The following is a 20602-nucleotide window of genomic DNA, read 5'->3' as shown; positions in this document are numbered from 1 at the left end:
GCATTAACGCTTCTTCTAGAGGCGTAGAGAGACGAGAGGCACGCTGCTAGTTTAATCAGTCAAAGAACTTCCACATTAATCAGTCAAAGAACTTCCACATTGCTTTCATCAGAGCGAATACAATGGAAGACCGTTGGAAAACTCCAACACCAAACTAGCAGAGTTATTCAGTTAAGACAGTTAGTTTGTTAGTTAGTGAGTTTGTTTAGTCAGTTAAGCAGCGAGTCTGTTTGTTAGTGAGTCAGTAAGTTGTTCAGTCAGAGAGTGAGTGAATCTGGTCAGTCAGTTAGTCTACTGACTGACTTAGTCAGTCAGAGAGCGAGTCTGAGTTGAACCAGCTGAGCTCATCCCATCTCAAGTTGAACTGGTGTTGAAGTGATGTCAGGTTATGTAAGAATAGGTCATAGAAGACATAGTAGTCTGTCTGTCTGTCTGTCTGTCTGTCTGTCTGTCTGTCTGTCTGTCTGTCTGTCTGTCTTCTCTACAAGTTAGAGGGAACGAGGTTGTTGGAACCCAAAAGAAAGGACTTGCTGTGTGTGTGTGGGGGGGGGGGGGAGGGAGTAAGTGTGTGTGTGTGTGTGTGTGTGTGTGTGGGGGGGGGGGGGGTTAAGCACTGAGGAGCTTTGGCAACTTCTTTGGTGTTGGCATGACAACGGGCCAAGAAACGCATATTGGTGCATTCTTAGCTGTGTGTGTGTGTGTGTGTGTGTGTGTGTGTGTGTGTGTGTGTGTGTGTGTGTGTGTGTGTGTGTGTGGGGGGGGTAGCCTGAACTTTTTGGGGGTGCTTTTGTCCCTGTGCAGATGTCCCACAAATGCATTGTGATGGAGCTACAAACCCCGTCAGGTCAGAGTAACATGGGGGGTTGTCGTGGTACGGTGGTGTAGCGTTTGGATTGTAGTGGTTTGTGGTGTAGGGTGTGGTGTGGTGTAGGGTGGAGTGGGGGTGGTGTAGGGTGGAGTGGTGATGGTGTAGGGTGGAGTGGTGATGGTGTAGGGTGGAGTGTGGTGTGGTGTAGGGTGGAGTGGGGATGGTGTAGGGTGGAGTGGGGATGGTGGAGTGGGGGTGGTGTAGGGTGGAGTGGGGATGGTGTAGGGTGGAGTGGGGATGGTGGAGTGGGGGTGGTGTAGGGTGGAGTGGGGATGGTGGAGTGGGGGTGGTGTAGGGTGGAGTGGGGATGGTGGAGTGGGGGTGGTGTAGGGTGGAGTGGGGATGGTGTAGGGTGGAGTGGGGATGGTGTAGGGTGGAGTGGGGATGGTGGAGTGGGGGTGGTGTAGGGTGGAGTGGGGATGGTGTAGGGTGGAGTGGGGATGGTGTAGGGAGGGGGTGTCGGTTGGTGTAGGGGGCGGATGTAGGGTGGAGTAGGGTGGTGTGTGGTGTTAGGTGGGGATGTAGGGTGGAGTAGAGTGGGGGTGTAGGGTGGTGTGGTGAAGGGTGGAGTAGGGTGGGGGTGTAGGGTGGTGTGTTGTAGGGTGGTGTAGAGTCGGGGTGTGTGGTGTAGGGTGGTGTGGTGTTTTGGTGTAGGGTGTGTACGGTGGGGGTGGTGTAAGGTGGTGTCGGGTGGGGGTGGTGTAAGGTGGTGTCGGGTGGGGGTGGTGTAGGTTGGGGGGGGTTGCTGGTGTAGGGTGGGGGTGCAGGGTGGTGTAGGCTGGGGGGGGGGGCGGCGGTGCCATTGTGTAGGCTCTATTGTCCCGCTCTAAAGCTCTTTATCAGCCGGTTGCTGCGGGAAACACGGCAGGAATCTGAGGCTGAGCCATCAAACCCTGACGTCATAAAGATCTGCTCTGAGGTCCTCCTCCTCTCCTCCACCTCCCCTCCACCCCTCCTCTCCCACCTGCACCTCTCCTCCATCTCTCCTCTCATCTCCTCCACCTCTCCCTCCACCTCCACCTCTCAGACTGAAACATATCAATGTTCTCACAAGAAATTACTCCGATCACATGACCTGTGGTGAGGAGAGAGAGAGGGGGAGCGAGAGAGAGAGGGAGAGAGGGAGGGGGGGTGGGGAGAGGGAGGGAGGGGGGGGTGGGGAGAGGGAGGGAGGGAGGGAGAGAGGCTGGGAGAGAGACTACACTTGTAAGCAGTTAGAGGTTTATATTGTATACATTTATATTCAGTTTCATGTTAATGTCGTGCTGTGTTTTGAGTGAGCTTGAATAATGTATTCTAAACCCTTCATAAGAAAAGCTGTGTGTGTGTGTGTGTGTGTGTGTGTGTGTGTGTGTGTGTGTGTGTGTGTGTGTGTGTGTGTGTGTGTGTGTGTGTGTGTGTGTGTGTGTGTGTGTGTGTGTGTGTGTGTGTGACAGTATGAGGACAGTGTAACAGGGTGGAAAGCTCATCTTTGTCTGTTGATTACAGCCCCCCCCCCCCCCCGCAGAGCTACACATCAGAGCTAGCTAGCTGGCTACCAACTAAATATTAGCTAAAAGCTCATTGACAATTAGCTATATTTGTTGCTAACTATGAGCTTACGGCTAGCCACCCATGAGCTAAGGATAATCTTAAAACTAGCTAACTATGATCCAAACATCTAGCCAACAATGAGCTAACAACTAGCCAACATTGAGCTTACTATAAGCTAACAACACACAAATAACTAACTGTGATCCTTAAAATGAGCTAAAAGCTATCAATAGTTAACAAGTGTCAGTTATCAGCGGGCTGTCTACTGCCTACTGCATTGTTCTCATTGGTCAGAAGGTTATGCCCCGCCCACTCAGACCTGGTGGGGGCTCTTCATTTGTGCCCAGAGACACGTCTTCTCCATCATAGTGAACAGGATGTTGTCACGGTTACAGATGGCGTGCACCGGGTGTCCGCCCGCTGCGTGCTCCGCGTCGCTGTGGTGACGGACGAGATGCTGAGCAGCAGCATCACGCTGCGCCTGGACCACATGACCCAGGACCGCTTCCTGTCCCCGCCCCTCCTCGCTCGCTTCACCGCTGCCGTGGCGACCGTCCTGGCCACGCCCCCCCACGCCGTCTCGGTGTTCAGCGTGCAGGACGACGCCGAGGGCGCGGTCCTCAACGTGTCCCTCTCCGCCCTGCGGCCCCTCCCCCGGGGGGCGGGGGTGCCGGGGGGCGGGGCCTGGGTCCCCGCGGCGACGCTGAGGGAGCTGCTGTACCTGAACCGCACCCTGCTGGGGCGCCTGGCCGCGCTGAGCGTCCTGCCCTGGGACGACAACGTGTGTCTGCGCGAGCCCTGCGACAACTACATGCTGTGTGTGTCGGTGCTGCGCTTCCAGAGCTCCGCCCCGCGCTTCGAGGTGGGCGGGGCTGGGGCCGGGGGCGGCGGGGTGATGTTCCACTCGGTGCGGCCCGTGGCCGGCCTGCGGTGCCGTTGCCCCCCCGGCTTCACGGGGGACTACTGTGAGACGGAGCTGGACCTCTGCTTCTCCTCGCCCTGCCGGCCCCCGGCCCGCTGCCGCCACCGCGAGGGGGGCTACACCTGCCTGTGCCCTGCCCACCGCACAGGTGAGTCACATCTGCACACACCTGGAGAGTAGAGTAGAGTAGAGTATAGAATAACAGTCTGGTCCCTGCAGTAGGGTAGAGTAGACTACAGTAGAATACAATAGAGTGCAGTAGAGCAGAGACTAACAGTCTGGTCTCTGCTTTAGAGTACAGTAGACTACAGTAGAGTAGACTACAGTAGGGTAGAATTGAATACAGTACAGTAGGAAACAGTAGTGCACATTACAGTAGTGCACAGTACAGTAGAGTACAGTAGGATACAGTACAGTAGAATACAGTAGGATACAGTAGTGCACAGTACAGTAGAGTACAGTAGGATACAGTAGGGTACGGTAGAATACAATAGGGTACAGTACAGTAGAGTACAATAGGATACAGTACAGTAGAGTACAGTAGGGTACAGTACAGTAGAGTACAGTAAGGTACAGTACAGTAGAGTACAGTAGAATACAGTAGGATGCAGTACAGTAGGATGCAGTACAAAAGTACAGTAGTGGGTAACTCTGTGGGTTCTTTAGGGCTGCGCTGCGAGGTGGACTCCCTTGGGGGCCGCTGTGCCGCGGGGGCGTGTGGTAGCGGGGGGACCTGTGTGGACCTGCTGGTGGGGGGCTTTGTGTGCCGCTGCCCCCCCGGCCCCTTCCTCCCGCCCTTCTGTCTCCTCGCCGCCCGCAGCTTCCCCGGCCGCTCCTTCGTCACCTTCTCCGGCCTCCGCCAGAGGTTCCACTTCACGCTGAGCTTAAGGTAGGACCTGACCTCTGACCTCTACCCTCCCATCCTGACCCAAAGCTGCAGGGCTCAGGAGGTAGAGAGGGTCGGCTGGTAACCGGAAGGTTGCTGGTTCGATCCCCGGCTCCTCCTAGCCGAGTGTCGAGGTGTCCCTGAGCGAGACACCTCACCCCGACAGCTCCGACGAGCTGGCTGTCGCCCTGTGTGGCTGACACCGCCGTCGGTGTGTGAATGTGTGCATGAATGGGTGAATGTGAGGCAGTATTATAAAGCGCTTTGAGAGCCACTTTTCAGAATCCGTCTGAGGCAACGGATAGACAGAAATAATGCTGATTTGATAATTCCTCTGGGCTTACAGGTCTAGCCTTCTAACGCAAAGTTATGAATAGCAGGCTTATGGAGGTCATAATTCATGCTGGTGTATTACTCCAACATGGCTGGTCCCTTGTTCTGGGTTGATGGATTATTAGTTTGAAACCAGGATTTGGAAAAGGGGGTTTTCAGATGAATGCCCCCCCCCTGTGGCCGGAGAGTGCGTAGCAGCTCTGAGCGCTCGGATCAGAGCTTATGAGCTGAGCTCTCACTTCATGAACCAATTGCTTTATTTTTACGGCTGAACCGTGAACCTTGATGTTTAAAGGTATAACGGTTTTAAATATTCAACACCGGCCAACCCTGGTGGTGATCATAACCTGGTTTATTCCTTACATATTCCTGATACTTCACAGTATTCCTTAGGTATCTTAGTATTCCTGATGGTACAGTCCATGTTTCCCAGTATTCCCGTATTATTCCTGATCGTACAGTCCAATATCTGCAGTGAGCAGGAATGGGGGCCTGAATGCCTTCGGAGCATCTATTGGTGTGGCATGTTGTGGCAGAGAGCTGCTGTGTGAGGTCACTTCCTGTCTGCTAACTAGTGCTGAGTCAGGTACCCTGGCCCCACAGGAAGCAGTCATCAACCTCGACTCCTGTCCTTACGATAACGCTCCAGTTATGGGGACACACTTTATATATATATATATTAGGGCCCGACCGATTTATCGGCCTGCCGATTTAATCGGCCGATTATAGCCTTTTTGAAAATAATCGGCATCGGCCAAAAAGACGCAGATTACAACCGATTTTTTTTTTTTTTTTTTTTTTTTTTTTTTTTTTTTAAGAAATGTTATTGCGATTAGTATCCTGCAGATTGCGCTCCTACTCGCCTTGCTAACTAACAACTTTAGCTGGAGTAAAAAAGAGGAGATTGAATTTTACCATACAACATGAAAGCACGCTCGCTCAGGCAGCTGCGCGCTCACCTCACCAATGTACACACAAGACGCGTTGTTTGAGCATGTTGTGCCTGTTTTTCTTTAGGTCCCAGGCCATGTTCATTTGTTATACTGTAGACTCTAACGGTGAGACCATACTGCTCAGCACGCACGTGTTAGTCACTGCTCACGAGCGCAGCACATTGGGAGTTAGTTATTTATTTTACATTTTACATTACACTCATTTGACTGTAAATGTATTCTAAAACACTCAAAGGTTCTGCATTCAATTCACATATTCGTCAAAAGTGTTTAAAGTATATTTAAGGTATCAAAAACTACGTTTTATATGTTTGTTTTTTTTTGTTTTTTTTTTGTTTTTTTTTTAAATCGGCCGATTAAATCGTAATCGTAATTTTTCTCTGAAAATAATCGGCATCGGCATCGGCACTCAAAAATCAATATCGGTCGGGCCCTAATATATATATTGTGTGATTGAACCTTACTTTACGATGGGCATGTGGTCATGTATTAAACCCTAAGCCTCTAACATGTAGTAATGTGTACATTATACTCCTTAGCCTCTAACATGTAGTAATGTGTACATTATACTCCTTAACCTCTAACATGTAGTAATGTGTACATTATACTCCTCAGCCTCTAACATGTAGTAATGTGTACATTATACTCCTTAGCCTCTAACATGTAGTAATGTGTACATTATACTCCTTAACCTCTAACATGTAGTAATGTGTACATTATACTCCTCAGCCTCTAACATGTAGTAATGTGTACATTATACTCCTCAGCCTCTACCATGTAGTAATGTGTACATTATACTCCTCAGCCTCTAACATGTAGTAATGTGTACATTATACTCCTCAGCCTCTACCATGTAGTAATGTGTACATTATACTCCTCAGCCTCTAACATGTAGTAATGTGTACATTATACTCCTCAGCCTCTAACATGTAGTAATGTGTACATTATACCTACTCCTCAGCCTCTAACATGTAGTAATGTGTACATTATACCTACTCCTCAGCCTCTACCATGTAGTAATGTGTACATTATACCTACTCCTCAGCCTCTAACATGTAGTAATGTGTACATTATACCTACTCCTCAGCCTCTACCATGTAGTAATGTGTACATTATACCTACTCCTCAGCCTCTAACATGTAGTAATGTGTGTATTGAACCCTCAGCCTTTACAGCTGACCTCGATGTCTCTGTTGACGCATTTCTACGAGTACTTTTCCACAAGGTTTTCACCTATAGTGATCAAACTCATAAATCTCCCATATTTTACTCTTGTCACGTTACCTTGACAACGGCCGGTGGGGGAGGGGGTCGGGGGTCAGGGGGGAGGAAACAGGTGTTGGTTTTGCTCAGAGATGTTTCCTGCAGACTCGCCCACGACCCACCTGGGATCTGAACCCCACCGCCGCGTGTCACACAGCCTCCCGCCTCCTCCCTCCCTCCTCCCTCCTCCCTCCTCTCACCATCCCTCCTCCCTCCCTCCCGCAACCTCCCACCTCCCTCCCTCCCTCCCCCCACAGACCTCCCTCTTCTCACCCTCCCCCCTCTTTCCCTCCCTCTCTCAACCTCCCACCTCCCTCCCTCCCCCCCCCCTACAGACCTCCCTCTTCTCACCCTCCTACCTCCCTCTCTCTCCCCTGCAGACCTCCCTCCTACCTCCCTCTCACCCATCTCCCTCCCTCCTCCCTCAGACCTGCCTCCTCTCACCCTCACACTTCCCTCCCTCCCTCTCTCCCTCCTTCCCTCCTCTCAATCTCCCACTTCCCTCCCCCCATCCCTACTTCTCTCCCTCCTTCCCCTTCTCTCTAATTTCCGTTAGAAAGAGGTGGAGGAATTTCAGGTCAAGCGATTTGTTGCCCTGATCCCAGAGAGCGGCAGCAGCAGCAGTGACCTCTGTCTGTTCAAATGAGCTGTGAGGACATAATAAACATGAATCAATAGAGCTAGTGCCGCTCCCTGGTGGACGGTCTGAGGTGTGGATCAGTGTGTTCATAATGTATTGTTGTTGTTGTTGTTGTTGTCGTTGTTTGTGGTGCAGCTTTGCGACCAGAGAGCGCAGTGGGCTGCTGCTGTACAACGGACGCTTCAACCAGAAACACGACTTCATCGCTCTGGAGCTGGTGGACGAGCAGGTGCAGCTCACCTTCTGCACAGGTAAACAAGCCCTGCCCACCTTAACAACCGGTAAACAAGTCCCTCCCACAACCACAACAGGTAAACAAGCCCTGCCCACCTTAACGCCAGGTAAACATGCCCCTCCCATCTTCACAACAGGTAAACAAGCCCGCCCACCTAACGACAGGTAAACATGCCCCTTCCACCCTAGCGGCAGGTGAACAAGCCCCTTCCACCTTAACGACAGGTAAACAAGCCCCTCCCACAATCACAACAGGTAAACAAGCCCCTCCCACCATCACCACACGTAAACAAGCCCCTCCCACTTTCACAACAGGTAAACAAGCCCCTCCCACTTTCACAACAGGTAAACTAGCCCCTCCCAACTATGCAGCTTTAAAGGAGCCTCCCTGTGTTCCTCTGAGCCGTAGCGGTTGTTGTTGTAAAAGCGTTTCTCTTCCAGGCGACACAAAGACAGTTGTGTCTCCATTTGTGGAGGGCGGGCTCAGCGATGGCCAATGGCATTCAGTTCATCTCCGGTACTACAACAAGGTAGGCTGTTTTTCCTGTCAATCACCCCGCAGGGTATTTATCCCTCCTGTGGTTGGTGGAGTCGTAGTCTAATGCACTCAGAGGGGGGGAGTTTCGGCTGGGTGATTGAGTTGATTGGCTGCTTTATACACGAACAAGCCAGTAAGTTTACACTGAATTTTCTTATTCATGTTGAATCATCCACTTAATAATGAATAATTATTTAACAGATTATGAACAAACAAGCCGCTACGCAGGCGCACACACACACACACACACACACACACACACACACACACACACGCATATACACACACAGCGTGGGGCGTAACTAGGTCAGGGTAATGGTGTCATGAACAACAACAATGCTAACCACCTCGGGGTGGGAGGTCTTTGTCTGAAGGTCAGCGATGCCACCGGTTGCTATGGCAACAGACACGCTGGAACCTGCCGTTGGGATTCTGGAAGCTTGTGTCTTGACCTCGTTTGGTGGGGACGAGATGAAATAATAATTATGATATTTACCTTATTTAAATTGCTTCTTTACCAGCATTTTATAATTTCCTTCACTGAGAACTAAAACCGATAAAACAGAATAATAAAATACAGAACCACTAACGAGGCCTTATATGAAGATCATCTTTTTTAACTAAGTGTTTGTAAACATTTTATATGTTCTATCTGTTCTACGTGTTGCTATATTCTAGATGTCTCTAGGTTCCAGAGGTCCTAGGTGTTGCTATGTTCTAGATGTCTCAATGTTCCAGATGTTTCTAGGTTCTTGGTGTTACAGAGGTTCTAGGTGTCTCTAGGTTCTAGAGGTCCTAGGTGTTGCTATGTTCTAGATGTCTCTAGGTTCAAGAGGTTCTAGGTGTTGCTATGTTCTAGATGTCTCTATGTTCCAGATGTTTCTAGGTTCTAGGTGTTCCAGTGGTTCTAGGTGTCTCTAGGTTCCAGAGGTTCTAGGTCTTGGAGATGGTTCTATGTTGGTTTTAGATGGTTATTTTCATAGCGTGGATCTCCCCTCTCCTCCAGCCTAATATCGGCCACCTGGGCACGCCCCACGGCCCGTCAGGGGAGAAGGTGGCCGTGGTTGCCGTGGACGACTGTGATGTTGACGTGTCCCTTCGCTTCGGAGCCCAGATCGGAAACTACTCCTGCTCTGCTCAGGGAACCCAGGGAGGAGCCAAGAAGTAAGACCGCCTCTCTCTGTCTGTCTCGCTCTCTGTCTCTGTCTGTCTGTCTGTCTGTCTGTCTGTCTGTCTGTCTGTCTGTCTGTCTGTCTGTCTGTCTGTCTGTCTGTCTGTCTGTCTGTCTGTCTGTCTGTCTGTCTCCGTCCGTCTGTCTGTCTCTCTCTTTGTGTCTCTCTTTGTGTGTGTCTCTCTCTCTCTCTCTCTCTCTCTCTCTCTCTCTCTCTCTCTCTCTCTCTCTCTCTCTCTCTCTCTCTCTCTCTCTCTCTCTCTCTCTCTCTCTCTCTCTCTCTCTCTCTCTCTCTCTCTCTCTCTCACTTTCTGTCTCTGTCTCTCTCTCTCTAAGCCCTAACTTAGGTCTAAGCCCTAACTATCTGCAGTAGGTTGTTGGGTCTAAGCCCTAACTCTCTAGCTCCAGTGGGTTGTTGGGTCTAAGCCCTAACTCTCTAGCTCCAGTAGGTCGTTGGGTCTAAGCCCTAACTCTCTATCTGCAGTAGGTTGTTGGGTCTAAGCCCTAACTCTCTAGCTCCAGTGGGTTGTTGGGTCTAAGCCCTAACTCTCTAGCTCCAGTGGGTTGTTGGGTCTAAGCCCTAACTCTCTAGCTCCAGTGGGTTGTTGGGTCTAAGCCCTGACTCTAGCTCCAGTAGGTTGTTGGGTCTAAGCCCTGACTCTAGCTCCAGTGGGTTGTTGGGTCTAAACCCTAACTCTATCTGCAGTAGGTTGTTGGGTCTAAGCCCTATATCCCTGTACCCCTGCAGGTCATTGGATCTCACGGGCCCCCTGCTGCTGGGGGGGGTTCCCGACCTGGACGAGGACTTCCCAGTCCAGAGGTCGGACTTCGTGGGCTGCATGCGGGACCTGAGCATCGACCACCAGCCCGTCAACATGGCAACCTACATCGCCAACAACGGCAGCACCGCTGGTGGGACCAATACCATAATATAACATCCCCTATATCGGATTATAGATGATGTAATATGCATCCTTATACATTCTAACATGATCTACACAATACGATATCAAATATAATTTATATTATACTATACATTATATTTAATGTCTAGATCTATTTTATATAATCTATATCTCCCCCCCCTCCAGGCTGTCCGGAGCTGCAGGACTTCTGTGCCGGGGTGGTGTGTGAGGGCGGGGGGGCGTGTGTCAGCAGGTGGGGGGGCTTCCTGTGCGACTGCCCCCTCGGCTACGGGGGCAAGACCTGCCAGCACGGTAATGCTGTGTGTGTGTCTGTGTGGGTGTGTGTGTGTGTGTGTGTGTGTGTGTGTGTGTGTGTGTGTGTGTGTGTGTGGGGGTGAGAGTGAATGAGTGAGTTCAACCATTGCCGTGATTGGTCCATTTTGGAGGGAGCAAACTGATGACAGAGAGGGTCTACCCTTTCCACCATGTTTTGCCGGCCGGTGCTTCCTCCTTAACGTGTGTGTGTGTGTGTGTGTGTGTGTGTGTGTGTGTGTGTGTGTGTGTGTGTGTGTGTGTGTGTGTGTGTGTGTGTGTGTGTGTGTGTGTGTGTGTGTGTGTGTGTGTGTCCAGTCATGCCCTCCCCCCACTCCTTCCCGGGGGGGGCGGTGCTGTGGTGGGCGGACCCCGGGGTCACCGTCTCCCTCCCCTGGTTCCTGGGCCTCATGTTCCGGACCCGCCGCCCCTCTGGGACCCTGGTCCACACCGCCGCCGGGGGGGCCTCCGCCCTGCAGCTGCTGGTACGGACACACCTGGAGTGACACATCTGGAGTGACACATCTGGAGTGACACATCTGGAGTTAAACATTTGGAGTTAGATAATAAACATCTGGAGTTTGATAATAAACATCTGGAATTAGATAATAAAAATCTGGAGTTAAACATCTGGGGATAGAAAAGTGGTTTGATGTTAAGTGGCCCCTCTTCCCCAGCTGGTGGACAGCTGTGTGAGGTTCCAGGTGTTCCAGGACTCCGTGGAGGTGGGGGTGGTGGAGTTCCCTGAGGTTCGGGTGGATGACGGGGCGTGGCACCACCTCCAGGTGGAGCTGAGGAGCGTGAGGGAGGGGAAGGAGACCACCTACCTGGCCAAGGTGTCCTTGGACTACGGCATGTTCCAGGTATGCAGACCTAACCAGCTGTTCGTCTGGTTAAGGGCCTCGTCTGACCAGGTGTGTGTCTGGTTAGGGCGCTCACCTGACCAGGTGCGTGTCTGGTTAAGGGGCTCACCTGACCTGGTTTGTGTCTCGTTAAAGGGCTCACCTGACAAGTTGTGTGTCTCGTTAAGGGGGTCACCTGACCAGGTGTGTGTCTGGTTAAGGGGGTCACCTCACCAGGTGTGTGTCTCGTCAAGGGGGTCACCTGACCAGGTGTGTGTCTGGTTAAGGGGTCATCTTACCAGTTGTGTGTGTCTGCCCCTCTCATTGCAGCGGCGGGTGGAGGTCGGGAGGCAGCTGCCCGGTCTGGAGATCAGGACTCTGTTTGTCGGAGGTCTGTTGGATTCAGACGGACGGGTGGTGGACGGACTGACGGGCTGCATCCAGGTGAGTCCACACCCGGACCAGGACCCGGGCCAGGACCAGGGCGCCGTTGTTACCTTCAAGTTGTGCTCGGTGTGTGTGTGTGTGTGTGTGTGAGCATCTGTGTGCGTGCTAATGTGCCTGTGTGTGTGTCTGTGTGTGTGTGTAGGGGGTGCGTATGGGTGAGACCCCCACCACCCTGTCCAATGTCAACATGCTGGAGGCCAGGCGGGCGGGGCCGGTCCAGGAGGGCTGTGACGTCGCCGACCACTGTAGCTCCGCCCCCTGCCCCGCCCACAGCCGCTGCATCGACCGCTGGGCCGCGCACAGCTGCCCCTGTAACCACGGTAATATACATACCACTAGGCCATGTTATAACATAACATTACTTCATAAAGCAAAACCATGTTTCAGAGCTGCCCATGTTAACACTGTGGAGATGTTACTAAAATGTAAACAACATGTTAAATGTTGTAACATGTTATGAAACATGTTATTATATAAATTATGTCATGACGTCTACATGGCTGTAAACATCGGGATAACATGTTATTGACATGTTATTAATGTTGTACTATGTTATATATATTGTACTACATGTTATTAACATGTGACCCCTGTCCGTAGGGTTCCTGGGGACGGAGTGCGTGGACGTGTGTGCGCTGAACCCGTGTCAACACACGTCGTCCTGCGTCCGAACCCCCAACCCCCCAGGGTACCGCTGTGTGTGTGGACCCGGGTACCAGGGGGAGTACTGCCAGCACAGGTACTACGACTAGTACTAGTACTACTATAGTACTACTATACTACTAGTACTATAATACTATAGTACCAGGGGGAGTACTGCCAGCACAGGTACTAGTACTAGTACTACTATAATACTACTATACTACTAAAGTACTACTATAGCACCAGGGGGAGTACTGCCAGCACAGGTACTACGACTAGTACTAGTACTACTATAGTACTACTATACTACTAAAGTACTACTATAGCACCAGGGGGAGTACTGCCAGCACAGGTACTACGACTAGTACTAGTACTACTATAGTACTACTATACTACTAAAGTACTACTATAGCACCAGGGGGAGTACTGCCAGCACAGGTACTACGACTAGTACTAGTACTACTATAGTACTACTATACTACTAAAGTACTACTATAGCACCAGGGGGAGTACTGCCAGCACAGGTACTACGACTAGTACTAGTACTACTATAGTACTACTATACTACTAAAGTACTACTATAGCACCAGGGGGAGTACTGCCAGCACAGGTACTACGACTAGTACTAGTACTACTATAGTACTACTATACTACTAAAGTACTACTATAGCACCAGGGGGAGTACTGCCAGCACAGGTACTACGACTAGTACTAGTACTACTATAGTACTACTATACTACTAAAGTACTACTATAGCACCAGGGGGAGTACTGCCAGCACAGGTACTAGTACTACTATAATACTACTATACTACTAAAGTACTACTATAGTACCAGGGGGAGTACTGCCAGCACAGGTACTACAATAGTACTACTATTAGTACTGCTATTGTACTACTATACTACTACTGTAGTACTACTATACTACTCTAGTACCTAGTACTGCCAGCACATGTACTACTATACTGCTACTACTATAGTTCTCCCGTGTGTAATAGTAATATAAAAATAGTAACGTGTGTGTGTGTGTCTGTGTATTAATAGGCACGCGTGTGTATATTAATTTGTGTGTGTGTGTGTGTAGGGCGGGGCCTCCCTGCGCGGTGGGCTGGTGGGGGGGGGGGGTGTGTGGTCCTTGTAGCTGTGATGTCAGCAGGAGGTTCCACCGGGCCTGCAACCAGACCACCGGGGTGTGTCGCTGCAAGGTAGGAACGCACACGCACAGACACATACACGCAGACACTGAGAGATAAGGCAAGGATTAACGCATGTAAACACACACAAACACTGACAAAGGCTGACACACACAAAATACTGAGACACACTGACACATGCAAACAATGACACACACACACATAAACGCGCATATCCTCACAAATCATTTGCACTTAGTTGAATCAATTTCTTTACTCAGTCCTTCATAAAATCTCTAATTGATTCATCCAAGATCTGCTACCGTACTCGTCTAGAACTCCCCTCCTCAACTCCTTCTCTCCTTTCTCCTCCTCTCTCCTCTCCTCTCCTCTCCTCTCCTCTCCTCTCCTCTCCTCTCCTCTCCTCTCTCCTCTCCTCTCCCCCTCCTCTCCCCCCTCTCCCTTTTCTCTCTCCTCTCCTCTCCTCCCCTCTCCTCTCCTCCCCTCTCTCCTCTCCTCCCCTCTCTTCTCTCCTCTCTCCCTCTCCTCTCCTTCCCTCTCTCCTCTCCTCTCCTCTCCTTCCCGCTCCCCTCTCCTCTCTCCCTCTCCTCTCCTCTCCTCTTACCCCCTCTCCCTCTCCTCTCTCCTTCCCGCTCCCCTCTCCCCTCTCCCTCTCCTCTCCTCTTACCCCCTCTCCCTCTCCCCTCTCCTCTCCTCCTCTACTCTGCTCTTCCAGGACAACCACTTCCAGCCCAGTGGCTCTCCCTCCTGCCTCCCCTGTGCGTGCTTCCAGCTGGGGTCTGCGTCGCGGTCCTGCGCCCCGCCGAGCGGCCAGTGTCCCTGCAGGCCGGGGGTCACCGGGCGTCAGTGTAACCGCTGTGACAACCCCCACGCCGAGGTCACCACCAGCGGCTGCACCGGTCAGACCCCACCCCTCACAGCCCGCGCCATTTTAGTTAGCCTCACGCCATGCCAGTTAGCCTATCGTCATGATAGTAAGCCTCACATCATGCCAGTTAGCCTATCGTCATGATAGTTAGCCTCGCGCCATGCTAGTTAGCCTATCGTCATGCCAGCTGGCCTATCGTCATGCTAGCTGGCCTCGTTCCATTCTAGTTAGCCTTGCTCCATGCCAGTTAGCCAAGTACCATGCTACAAACATACAACATAGCGTAGTGCCATTTTAGTTGACCTAGCCTTATGCCACATATATACAAGATGATATGGTAGTTAGCCTAGCGCCATGCTAGTTAGCATAGCGTAGGTGCTATTTAGCATAGCGCCACAAAGCTACATCTAGCGTGTTTTCTGTGTTCCAGTGGTGTACGAGGGCTGCCCCAAAGCCTTCGAGGCCGGACTCTGGTGGCCCAGGACTGGCTTCGGCCAGCCAGCCGCCGTGGAGTGTCCCAAAGGATCCACAGGTAAACACTACGCATAAAGGATCCACAGGTAACAGAAACACTGAGGATCCACAGGTAACAGAAACACTGAGGATCCACAGGTAACAGAAACACTGAGGATCCTCATGTAACAACAATATATCTCTGTCGGTACAGTTTGAATGTTCATAGAACCAAGTGCCAAGCAATAACAATCTCTAGGTTAACCCGTTCCCTGTAGACAAAACCGATATCTAGGATAAGATGCTACACAATGCTAGGTGTCTCCTCTGACGGTGTCTCTCTGACGGTGTCTCTCTCCAGGGGCGGCGCTACGTCACTGTGGGGAGAAGGACGGCTGGCGGCCCCCCAGCCTGATGAACTGCACCTCCACCGCCTTCACCCAGCTCACGAAACAGGTGGGATCTGGTCTGGACTGGTCTGGTCTGGACTGGTCTGGACTGGACTGGTCTGGTCTGGTCTGGTCTGGTCTGGTCTGGACTGGTCTGGTCTGGTCTGGTCTGGTCTGGTCTGGACTGGTCTGGTCTGGACTGGTCTGGACTGGACTGGTCTGGTCTGGACTGGACTGGTCTGGTCTGGTCTGGTCTGGTCTTGTGTAGTCTGGTCTTGTCTAGATCATGTAGTGTTATATGTTGTGTTAACTAAAGTAGTGATATATGTTGTGTTACCTAAAGCAGTGTTATGTGGTCTTTTACCTAAAGCGGTGTTATATATTGTACTACCTAAAGCGGTGTTGTATGTTGTGTTGCCTAAGCATTGATATATTGTGTTTTTCCAGGCGGAGGTGCTGTTTCTCAACGGGTCGCTGATGAACGGCGAGGCGTCTCAGCGATTGGCCGGCCTGCTGTGGACGGCCATCAATCAGACGAGGGCTCTCCATGGCAACGACATAAAGATAGCCTATCGGCTGCTTATCCTCCTGCTGCAGTTTGAGAGTCAGCAGCAGGGGTTCAACATGGCCGCCACTCGAGACGTCCTCTTCCACCAGGTGACCACAGATCACTCCTCCTGCTCGCTCTGCTCACTCCTCATGCTCACTCCTCCTGCTCACTCCTCCTTCTAACTCCTCCTGCTCACTCCTCCTTCTAACTCCTCCTGCTCACTCCTCCGTTCCACCCCACCTGCTCACTCCTCCTGCTCACTCCATGCTCTGTGCCCCAGAACGTGGTACACGCGGCGGCGGCAATCTTGGACCCGGGCCACGCCTTGCAGTGGGAGGAGCTCCAAGAGCAGGAGGCGGGCCCTGCGCTCCTCCTCAGGAGCTTCGAGGAGTACGCCCAGAACCTGGCCCGTAACACGAGGAGGACCTACATGAAGCCAGTCACCATCAGCTCCAAGAACATTGGTACCCAACTGTGTGTGTGTGTGTGTGTGTGTGTGTGTGTGTGTGTGTGTGTGTGTGTGTGTGTGTGTGTGTGTGTGTGTGTGTGTATGTGTATGTGTGTGTGTGTGTGAGAAATATGACCACGATAAACTTGACAATGTTTAGATTAATAATGAGGTGAAATACAGCAACATAAATTCTGACACTCTTCTCGTCTCTCCTCTCCTCTCCTCTCCCCTCCCCTCCTCTCTCCTCTTTCATCTCCCCCATCAGTTTTCTCTCTAGAGTATCTCCCCTCCTCCTCCTCTGACCCACCCAGGGACCTCCAGACCTTCGCTCTCTTCCCCCACCTCCTCCGCCAGCCGCCCCCCCCAACGCCCCCCTCCAAGCCCCATGATGTCACCTCCCAGACTGATGATGTCATCTCCCAGCCTGATGATGTCACCTCTCAACCTGATGATGTCACCTCTCAACCTAATGTCACCTCTCAGCCCCAAGGTGTCATCTCACAGACTGATGATGTCACCTCCCAGCTCCATGATGTCATCTTTCCACCCGATGATGTCATCTCTCAGCCCGATGATGTCATCTCTCCACCCGATGATGTAATCTCTCAGCCCGATGATGTCGTCTCCCAGCATGATGATGTAATCGACCAGATTGATGATGCAATCTCCCAGCATGATGATGTCATCTCCCAGCCTAATGATGTAATCTCCGAGCCTGATGATGTCATCTCCGAGCCTGATGGCAGGAGGTTTCTTGGTGAGTCACCAGAGAACGATGACATCACAGATGACCTCACTAACCCTAACCCTAAGCCAGTGTTAGTCTCCCACTCCCCATGTTCGTTAACCCTAACTCTATATTAGTTAATACTAACCAATGGTAAATACATAACCTATACTAGTGTAACTCCTACTATCACTAACTACTAGTTATAACAAAACTACTTCATGATCATTACTAGTTAATACAAACAACTATTCGTCTAGTTCATATTGACTACTAGTTATTATTACAAAGTGCAAGTTCATACTAACATTCATGTTCATGCTAACTCCATCCTTATCTGTGTTTGGTTTCCATAGAGACAGGCCCCTCCTCACCCCATACCGTCGCAGCCAGGAGGATACGTCGTCACGGCGACCAGCAGGGACCCCTGGCTGTTGCCGTGGTGATGGTGTTCAGGACGCTGGGGGACCTGCTGCCTGAGAGCTACGACCCCGACCGTCGGAGCCTGAGGTACAGCCCATGAGCAAGGCTCCAGAGTAGCAACCGACGCTGGTGCTTTAACCTGCTGTATTCACTGTGTGTGTGTGTGTGTGCGTGTGCGTGTGCGTGTGCGTGTGCGTGTGTGTGTGTGTGTGTGTGTGTGTGTGTGTGTGTGTGTGTGTGTGTGTCCAGACTTCCCTCCAGACCAGTGATCAACTCTGCAGTGTTGACCACAGCCGTCTATAAGGAAGTGCAGCCTTTGCCCTCTGAGTTGGATGTGACCTCTGACCTGGCGGTGACCTCTGGCCTGCCTGTGACCTTGTGGTTCCATCTGCTTTACTCTGAGGACCGCAGTAAACCCACCTGTGTCTCCTGGAACCACTCAGTAGGGTAAGATACACTACTGATGTATGTACATACTGATGTATGTATATAAATATATACATATTTATATACATATATGTATATAAATATATACATAAATATGTATATATAAATATATATATATATATGTGTATATATATATATATATATATTTATATGTATACTGTTATATACTACTGTGATATACTGTTATTTATACAACGGGGGGCCTAAATCCAGCGATCTGATTGGTTCCTAACTGTTGTATAATGAGCGTATACATAACTGCTATGACGCCCAATCATTTTGTGAAAGTATCACTCCGCGCCTTGAAGTGGAAAGTGTCAAAGAATACAACCGTATTTTTACTAGTGTGTGTGTGTGGAGTCATTTTGCCATAATTTTAACAGTTGTATAAATGCAATAGCACAGTTCACTGAAGCCTAAAATCGGCGAGTGAACTGCTCCATAGGATAAATTGCCGGCGAACCGCTCTATCGGAGCCTTCTCTCGGAGGGACGCTAAAGTGTGTTGCATAGCGACCGTCGATGCATAGCGGCAGCCAGGAGGGACTACTTTTTGGTAGTCTTTAATAAAACGGCTACTTTGACTTTCTTGGTTTCTTTTTAAATGTAGTGTGTCTATGACTTTCGTTTCGCCATAACAGTAACCGTTGTATAAAAGCAATAGTTCACTTCAGTCAGTGGCATGTGCTCATTATACCACTGTGAAGGGGGTCGCCGGCCCTCCGCTGCGCGTCGGGGCCGGACAACGCCCCTTAACAGTGGTATAATGAGCACATACCACAGCCTGGCGGGATCTATTGCTTAAATGTACTGTTATGTACTGCTGTTGTATAATGTTATGTACATACTGTAATATTATAGTGTATAGTTGATGGGTGTTATTGTTGTTGACGGGTGGATTTGTAGGGTGGTGTTGTAGTTGATGGGTGGTGTTGTAGTTGACGGGTGGTGTTGTGGTTGACGGGTGGTGTTGTATTTTATTGGTGGTGCTGGAGTTGACGGGTGTTGCTGTAGTTGACGGGTGGTTTTCTAGTTGATGGGTGGTGTAGTAGGGTGGTGTTGTAGTGGGGTGCAGTAGTTGACGGTTGGTGCTTTAGTTGACGGGCGGTGTTGTTGTGTGGTGCTGAAGTTGGTGGATGGTGTTGTAGGGTGGTGCTGTAGTTGATTGGTGGTGTTGTAGTTGACGGGCGGTGTTGTTGTGTGGCGTTGTAGTTGACAGGTGGTGCTGTAGTTGATGGGTGGTGTTGTGGGGTGGTGCTGTATTTGCTGGATGGTGTTTTTGTGTGGTGTTGTAGTTGACGGATGGTGCTGTAGTTGACGGATGGTGCTGTAGTTGACGGGTGGTGCTGTTGGGTGTTGTAGTTGACGGGTGGTGCTGTTGGGTGTTGTAGTTGACGGGTGGTGCTGTAGTTGACGGGTGGTGCTGTAGTTGACGGGTGGTGCTGTTGGGTGTTGTAGTTGACGGGTGGTGCTGTAGTTGACGGGTGGTGCTGTTGGGTGTTGTAGTTGACGGGTGGTGCTGTAGTTGACGGGTGGTGCTGTAGTTGACGGGTGGTGCTGTAGTTGACGGGTGGTGCTGTAGTTGACGGGTGGTGCTGTGGGTTCCAGCGGTGGAGGTGGATGGTCGGCCCGGGGCTGCGGCCTGGTGGAGAGGAACTCCACCCACATCAGCTGCTCCTGCTCCCACACCTCCAGCGCCGCCGTGCTCATGGACGTCTCCAGGAGAGAGGTGGGCTGGAGCTGATATCTAACCCTAACCCCTAACCCTCTATCCTCCTAACCCCTAACCTCCTAACTACTAACCTCCTAACCACTAACCTCCTAACCCCTAATCTCCTAACCTCCTCACCCCTCACCCCCTAACCCCTAACCTCCTAACCCCCTAACCCACTCACACCCTAACCCCTAACCTCCTTACCTCCTAACGGCCTAACCTCCTTACCTTCTATCACCTAACCCCTAACCCCTAACCTCCTTGCCTCCTAGTCTCTAACCCTGCAGTAATCTGAACCTGACCTCCTCCACCATGTTGGACGTTGATCTAGAGCAGGAGTGTCTGAATGTCTGGTGCTCCTCCCCCTCAGCACGGCGAGGTCCTGCCCCTGAAGGTCATGACCTACTCGGCTCTGTCGGCGTCTCTGGTCACCCTCCTCTTCACCTTCCTCCTCCTCTTCCTCCTGCCCCGGCTGCTCTCCAACCTCCACACCATCCGGAGGAACCTGGTGGCCGTCCTCTTCCTCGGCCAGCTCCTCTTCCTCTGCGGCATCGACCAGACCGACAACACGGTAACACGCAACTAAACCCTAACCCTTACTTTAACCAACTCTATTTCTAACTCTATCGCTATCTCTATCTTTCAAGGGGACATAAGGTACCACCAGGTGTGAGCGTGATTAGCCATTACAAGCTCTTTTGAAAATGTGCAGCTTCTGACATCACAGGTGGGCGTGTCCACCTAGATGTGTGCTGGAGTCTACCAGCCTACCCAGTGGACGGATGGCTAATCACACTCACACCCGGTGGTATAATATGTCCCCTTTAACTCATAAAGGGACATTATTGGCCCGTCTGGCCGTTAAGTGAACTGCAGGAGGATGCACACAAACGCACACAGAAACACACAATACAATTACCATAAGTTAAAGCACGTTAT

At 51.0% G+C, this 20602-nt stretch overlaps 1 protein-coding gene across 1 annotated transcript in view; it reads left to right on the top strand.

Moving 5' to 3' along the window:
- LOC132464298 (cadherin EGF LAG seven-pass G-type receptor 1-like) overlaps positions 1-20602 on the top strand; it is a 31554-nt gene that overhangs the window by 4070 nt on the left and 6882 nt on the right. The window contains exons 2-24 of the mRNA XM_060060601.1: positions 2797-3471; positions 3990-4212; positions 7534-7649; positions 8074-8162; positions 9177-9334; positions 10090-10253; positions 10433-10558; positions 10877-11043; positions 11236-11421; positions 11731-11844; positions 11990-12167; positions 12448-12586; positions 13573-13693; positions 14358-14541; positions 14941-15042; positions 15325-15419; positions 15800-16009; positions 16183-16366; positions 16619-17110; positions 17437-17590; positions 17753-17950; positions 19558-19678; positions 20034-20234. Of these exons, the coding sequence (XP_059916584.1) occupies positions 2797-3471; positions 3990-4212; positions 7534-7649; positions 8074-8162; positions 9177-9334; positions 10090-10253; positions 10433-10558; positions 10877-11043; positions 11236-11421; positions 11731-11844; positions 11990-12167; positions 12448-12586; positions 13573-13693; positions 14358-14541; positions 14941-15042; positions 15325-15419; positions 15800-16009; positions 16183-16366; positions 16619-17110; positions 17437-17590; positions 17753-17950; positions 19558-19678; positions 20034-20234 (4397 nt within the window). The remainder of the gene's footprint in view (positions 1-2796; positions 3472-3989; positions 4213-7533; positions 7650-8073; positions 8163-9176; positions 9335-10089; positions 10254-10432; positions 10559-10876; positions 11044-11235; positions 11422-11730; positions 11845-11989; positions 12168-12447; positions 12587-13572; positions 13694-14357; positions 14542-14940; positions 15043-15324; positions 15420-15799; positions 16010-16182; positions 16367-16618; positions 17111-17436; positions 17591-17752; positions 17951-19557; positions 19679-20033; positions 20235-20602) is intronic.

Source organism: Gadus macrocephalus, chromosome 9, assembly GCF_031168955.1.
Source record: "Gadus macrocephalus chromosome 9, ASM3116895v1".
NCBI classification, from domain to species: domain Eukaryota; kingdom Metazoa; phylum Chordata; class Actinopteri; order Gadiformes; family Gadidae; genus Gadus; species Gadus macrocephalus.
This window is presented reverse-complemented; position numbering and strand designations above follow the sequence as displayed.